The 7,112-nt window shown below is 37.4% G+C and overlaps 2 protein-coding genes across 2 annotated transcripts in view; both read left to right on the top strand.

Moving 5' to 3' along the window:
• LOC133609291 (zinc finger BED domain-containing protein 5-like) overlaps positions 1–7,112 on the top strand; it is a 202,923-nt gene that overhangs the window by 119,932 nt on the left and 75,879 nt on the right. The gene's annotated exons all lie outside the window — the stretch shown is intronic.
• The window catches only part of LOC133609151 (class I histocompatibility antigen, F10 alpha chain-like), a 57,332-nt gene continuing 50,726 nt past the window's right edge, over positions 507–7,112 (top strand). The window contains exons 1-2 of the mRNA XM_072913566.1: positions 507–740; positions 3,943–3,991. Coding sequence (XP_072769667.1) covers positions 507–740; positions 3,943–3,991 — 283 coding nt within the window. The remainder of the gene's footprint in view (positions 741–3,942; positions 3,992–7,112) is intronic.

Below are 7,112 nucleotides of genomic sequence, written 5' to 3' on the forward strand. Positions count from 1 at the left end.
CTTCATTTTTTTTGTCATAAAAAAATACAATCATGTGTGCTTACGGACTGTATCCCTTGCAGACTGTATTGATCTATATTGATATATAATGTAGGAACCAGAATATTAATAACAGAAAGAAACAACCCTTTTGTGTGAATGAGGAAGGTTTTTTGGGTTGGTGCACTAATTGTAAGTGTATCTTCTGTTTTTTATGTTGATTTAATAATAACAAAAAAAAAAAAAAAATATATATATATATATATATATATATATATATATATATATATATATATATATATATATTTGTTTTATTTTATTTTTTTAATTTCTTGTGCAGCCGGGTACCAATCGATCCACGGCCCGGTGGTTGGGGACCACTGATGTAGAGCACGGCTGTCAAAGCCAAGACCCGGGGGCCAACATTAAATTGCAGTAGCTCGTCGCATTGGCGGTGGAGATTGAGAATCGCCTCATTGACTGGGAGAGAGAGAGATTCCGACGGCAAGGACTTCGCACCTCGACGTATGGTGGGCGTGGCCATGGAGCTCGTCAAACAACGTCCGCACCGATACCCGTTGTCGATGCCTTGCCGATATCACGGGAGGAGGAACCCATGCAGCTTGGAGGGAATCGTCTCTCTCAAGCAGAGAGAGATCGTCGCCTTCGTCTTCTGCTTTGTCTATATTGTGGAAAAGCTGAGCATCGCATCTACCACTGTCCTCATCGTCCTGCACGCCGTCGCACTCAAGCGTCACCTCGTATAAATGTACTTTCATTTTGTTTTATGTCCATGTTTTCTAGCTAGCAACGTTAGCTATGGTTATGGTGTTAGTTTCTTTCCAGGATTTGTTGCCACTATCTTAATAATTCCAGCAGGGGTCACTGTAGGACCTCTTTTACTTCCTGTTGTGTTTCTTTCTGCAACTGCCTTCTGGACATTGGATTTATGGCTCTTTTTTAACACTTTTTTCTTTTCAGCAACAAAATAATTGCGTGTAGCTGTCATTAGATGAGGATCAGAATCATTTCAATGTACACAAACAAATAGTGTATTGGTAAGAATGACTCTAAAATATTGGAAGTAATTGTATATGTATGTTTTTACTGTAAATCCTCCTTACGGTGGTCACATATCCCCATGCTGTAACTGTGAAATCAATATTTATTATTGTTTCCCTAATTTAAAGAATTTAGCCGAATTGTAATAATATAGATACCAATACACTGAACAAGTAAGAATAAAATGTGTTTATATGTGCATGAACGTGTGAATAAAAGTTAGGACAGAATAAAAAGAAGGCAGAGATTAATTCATTGATTAATATACTAAGTCATTAATGTCTCACATAGAATGGTTTTACAATGTCTATAACTTTATTTTTGTATGAAAAATATGTTTTCATTGTTTTTGAAGGGCTGAATAAAGTCTTGTCAACATCAGAATCGCAATTTTTTTTAGATGACATTTTTCTCTGAGGTTATATTTATCTTCATTTTTGTGAAGAATTGTTGTACCTTTTTACTTAGTTTTCTTTGTACATCATTTTGACTGTTTGAAAAAGCACCAAATCATTGAATTTCAATATTTTATATTCAAATGGAGTGTTTGAATGTTCTCTATATCCAATATTATGTAAAACAAAAAAAATTAAAAAAGGGCCAATGTGGGAACCTGGAAAAAACAAAACAGATTTGAATCTGAAAAAGATGCGAAACTTGGAAAAATTAAATGAAACTGTAAAAAATACAAAATAAATATGATTAAAAACGATTTTAAAGGGTAAAACCAATTAAAACAGTAAATAGAAATCAACGTTTTAAAAACACAGAGGACAACAGAGGACCACACAACTCACGTAGTGTTAAAAGCCAAAGAATAAAAGTGGGTCTTATGACGAGACTTAAAACAGTCCACTGTGGGAGCAGTTTGAACATGGAGGGGCAGAGTGTTCCAGAGCTTAGGGCCGACCACAGAGAAGGCCCTGTCTCCCCTGGTTTTAAGTCTGGTCTTGGGCACCACGAGCTGGAGCTGGCTCTCGGACCTCAGAGCGCGCGCAGGAGTGTAAATGTGGATGAGGTCCGAGATATACTGAGGTGCCAGTCCATGTAAAGCAGGGGTGTCCAAACTTTTTCCACTGAGGGCCGCACACTGAAAAATCAAAGCAAGCGGGGGCCATTTATTTTAAAAACCAATACAATATATGTAGAAAAAATATACATTTAGGCCTCCACTCGGGCTTGATCCCGGGGACCCCAAAGGGTTTTGGTCAAAAAAATATTAAAAATGTGTCATTATTCAGTATTATTATTTGTATTATTATTCAAGTTTTAAATCTCTAGATCAACATTAGGTCTATCTGTCAATATAAAGTTTTTAAAGATTTAAGTTGTATGCTCTTTTTGTCAAAGAAAACCATGTTTTTTTATGGAAAAAACACAAAATATGCAATATTTTCACCCAATAAAATTTTTAAGTGGAATATTTGCGATTATATAATAATTGGAGCCTTAAAAGGGTCAATAACACCATTGATTTTAATTCATTATTATTTTTTGAGCAATGACACTTAAAAACAAATCACACTAAAATGATTGGGGATCCAAAAGGGTCCTACTCATTAAAGTGTTACAAAATAAATTATCCATTTTTTTTACTGTTTACATTTAACACAATAGTCTCGAGATCAACTTCAGATCTATCCGTCAATTATACGTTTTATTGTTGTTTATGTTTTTTGTTTGTTCAGCGGCAAACTTGTCACACCTGTTGTGCTTGTCAGGTCAGGTGATTTCCCAGAAAAGCCACGCAGGCATTTACCTGACGTGGCCACAAGGGGCGCTTGTAGAAGACTTCTTGTCAGTTGACTGCTGCCACTTTTCAGCAATAGCGCCACCAGGGGGTGCACTGCAAAAACTGACATCTAAGTAAGATGAAATATCTCAAATAAGGGTGATATTTGCTTATTTTCTGTCTGATAAGATCATTCTTCTCACTAAGCAGAATTTATGTGTTTTACTTGTTTTAAGTGTTTTGGTCCTAAATGATCTCAGTAAGATATTACAGCTTGTTGCTGAGATTTGATGACCTATATTGAGTAAAACATGCTTGAAACTAGAATATCAACTGTTGCAAAGCTGTGTCATCAACACTCACAAGTATAACACTACTTTTTTAAAGTAATCATTTCTTATTTCAAGCATGAAATTAAAAAAAATCATGACTTTGACACAATTGTGTCTCATAATTAAAACAGATGACAGCCAAATGGACTTTGCTGTTTTATTTTCAATGAAACAATAGAAAACACGTACTCATATAGTAGTACAGTTGGCACAGTACAGTAAACTGACAGTTAATATTCAAACATTTCACGTTTCTAACAATTTTGAACAGAAATAGTTCATGCACATTCAGATACATTCCTCAAAATGACAATTAAAATCATTTTGGCCAGTTGTTATTGCTGTTGATGAAAAGTAAGATGCAGGCTATCATTATTTGTGTCAATGTGGACTTCCTCACGCTGCAAGTGTTTACTGGTCAGACAACACAATGAAATGAAAATAATGTCAAAGAAGAGGGGAACTGATGACTCCATGTTAGTTGGTCGAGTAAAAGACAAGCTGAAAAAAAAGATGACTATGTCTAGAGTGTAGGCAGTGCTGTTAAGTTTCTCTGTGTGTGAATAAGTGGAGAATGCGGAAACTTTGAGGCATGATGCAGCTGACTTGTTGATGAACTAGTTTGAGAAGAATGTTTTTGTTTTCTTCATAAGTGGACTGTACTTGTCACTTTTGTAAATATTGACTATTGTGTGTGAAGTCCTACTAAAGGTGAACATTCAGTTGAAGAATTAGGCCATCAAGTTAAGATAAATGGGTTGAAAAATGTGGATCGAGGATACTTTATTGAATTGATTTCACTTTCATATCTGAGATTGTCACCTTATTGTGGTTAAGAGCTACCAGCAGGAGCTTAGTCTTCAGGTGGCACACCCAAGTTGCACAGGTGTGACAAAGTACAATCCTCTTCTCCAGGATGGAGTTGGACTCACAGGGCCTGATTTGTTAAAGGTTTGCGTGTACTAAAACAGGGGCAAACCTGATGGCACACGCAGAGCTGATCTACTAAACCTGTGCAAAGTGGATGGCGTCTCTTAAGTGAGCAGAATATGCAAAATAATATGCAGAATATATGCTGATCATTAAAACAGCCACGATACTGGGAGAAAATGCCAATATAATGATTTATCACGCCCAATATGATTTATCAACACTCATCGCTGTGGTGCCAGCACTATTTAGCTTTTATTTAGTAAGTGTGCACACTGACACTTCCACACACGGCTGCAGGATCAGTGCTTGTGCTCCACACACACACATTTGACACATATCCTCTTTTCAGCAACATCATTTTATAGCTGCTCAACGACTTAAGGGGCTAATCAAAACACATTTGATGGATGCATTTTTGTGGACTTTATTATTTTTTTAATGTTCTTTTTTTCAATATACAAACCCCAAAAGCAGTGAAGTTGTCTTGTTGTGTAAATGGTAAATAAAAAGAGAATACAACAAATCCTTTTCAACTTGTATTCAATTGAATAGACTGCAAAGACAAGATAATAAACGTTCAAACTGGAAAACTGAGAAAGTTCAGGAATGTTTAAACACTTATTTGGAACATCCCACAGGTGAACAGGCTAATTGGGAACAGGTGGGTGCCATGATTGGGTATAAAAGCAGCTTCCATGAAATGTTCAGTCATTCATAAACAAGGACGGGGCGAGGGTCACCACTTTGTCAACAAATGCCTGAGCAAATTGTTTAAGAACAATATTTCTCAACCAGCTATTGCAAGGAATTTAGGGATTTCACCGTCTGTAATATCATCAAAATATTCAGAGAATCTGGGGAAATCACTGCACGTAAGCAGCAAGGCCGAAAACCAACATTGAATCCCTGTGACCTTCGATCCCAAAATCAGTACTGCATCAAAAAGCCACATCAGTGTGTAAAGGATATCACCACATGGGCTCAGGAACACTTCAGAAAACCAATGTCAGTAACTACAGTTGGTCGCTACATCTGTAAGTGCAAGTTAAAACTCTACAATGCAAAGTGAAAGCCATCTATCAACAACACCCAGAAACGCCGCCGGCTTCGCTTGGCCCGAGCTCATCTAAGATGGACTGATGCAAAGTGAAAAAGTGTTCTGTGGTCTGACGAGTCCACACTTCAAAATGGGGTGTATTAGTGCCCAAGACATGGGTAACTTACACATCTGTGAAGGCACCATTAATGCTGAAAGGTACATACAGGTTTTGGAGTAACATATGTTGCCATCCAAGCGACGTTATCATGGACGCCCCTGCTTATTTCAGCAAGACAATGCCAAGCCACGTGTTACAACAGCGTGGCTTCATAGTAAAAGAGTGTGGGTACTAGACTGGCCTGCCTGTAGTCCAGACCTGTCTCCCATTGAAAATCTATTTGAAAGTCTATTCAATTGAATATAAGTTGAACAGGATTTGCAAATTATTGTATTCTCCTTTTTTTTTTAGGAATTACACAATGTGACAACTTCACTGGTTTGGGGTTTTGGATATTAATTATGAAATACTGTTCCTAGATTACATACATGCTAATAAAAAAAAAATTCTGCAATGATGTATTTTACAGACAAAAAGTTACACACTTTATCCCATGCTTGTGCAACAGCACACATCTCATTGTGAAAAATGTGAATGTTTGAAGGGGAACAAAGTGTGATCTCTGAAAGGGTTACATGTCTCACATTCTACACAGTAGGACACCCACCCAGACATACCACATACAGAATCACAATCAGAAATACTTTAATAATCCCTGAGGGGAAATACAGATTTTCAGCACAATCCCATTCAAGAGCAGACAAACATTACAGGGAGACAGAACAGGATCAAACATTACAGGGAGACAGAACAGGATCACTGATGGGTCTGCCAACTTCCGGCGCCTCTTAAAAAAAATGTGAGAAACAGGTAAATGCTGTGGGGTGAGAAAAAAAATTGGCAGAGGCCAAGGTAAAAAAAACTCATAGCCATAGCACAAATAAACATGTGTGTTAGAGGGAAACGTCAAAGACCAAAGTTTTTTTTACCAAGGTAAAAAAAAACTCATAGCCATAGCACAAATAAACATGTGTTAGAGGGAAACGTCAAAGACCACAAAGGACATTAAAGACATTAAAAGAGCAGAGCTGATGCAACCAGCCACTTCTACACACAGCCTCAAAAGTAGAACAACATGATGTGTTTCATGTGCTCTTGTAAAATGTGTCATTGAATAATAATACAGCATTTACATAATAATACTCTGACTTGTTAAGTGTTCATCATGAAAGAAAATGAAACAAATTGGGTGCATGACGCCAGGCACTGTCAAGAAGAGTAAAAAAGACAAAGATTGAAGGTGGCAATGAATGGGGTAGAGGGGCCCACAAAGATACTCTTTCAGAGGGACCACGATTCCCAGCAAGGGCCTTGACAAGCAATATTAAATAGATGATAAATAACTATGATATCAATAAATGTAACAATGTTATATAGCAAAGTAAAAGTTGTGTTTCTTATCTAAGTAAATGTAACTGGTTACTACTCACCTATGTGGATAAGTGTGTTCACTTTTGACAGCTACGACAAAATAAAAGTCAAAACATAATAAAAATGATTTATTTGTCATAAGAAACCATCTTTATCTTTCGTGACGGTCGCTGCGTTTAGAAACAAGCATGCAGTCAATGTTTGGCTTCACCGTGTCTAATTTCACTTTCACTTTCTTTGATATTGTGCCAGCAGAAGCGTCTGCCTCACACTTTTCCCCCACGTTCAGCACTTTGGCCACAGCCAGTCAATGGCATGAATGCTTTCTGCTGACTTTTTACTCAGGATGAAACTTCCTGATGCAACCCTGGCCGGGAATCCAAGCCATGCGAGGCCGAAGCGTGTCCCGTTACCCCACCAGGGACGCCTCACGCTTGGGAGACATAATGGAGGAAATAAAAAGAAGTAGCCACTTTATGTCTATCAATCATTATTTGTATTGATGCTTTCTTGAGAGGACTACAATACCATCACTGATTGGATGTC

The sequence above is a fragment of the Nerophis lumbriciformis genome, linkage group LG07 (assembly GCF_033978685.3).
Source record: "Nerophis lumbriciformis linkage group LG07, RoL_Nlum_v2.1, whole genome shotgun sequence".
NCBI classification, from domain to species: Eukaryota; Metazoa; Chordata; class Actinopteri; order Syngnathiformes; family Syngnathidae; genus Nerophis; species Nerophis lumbriciformis.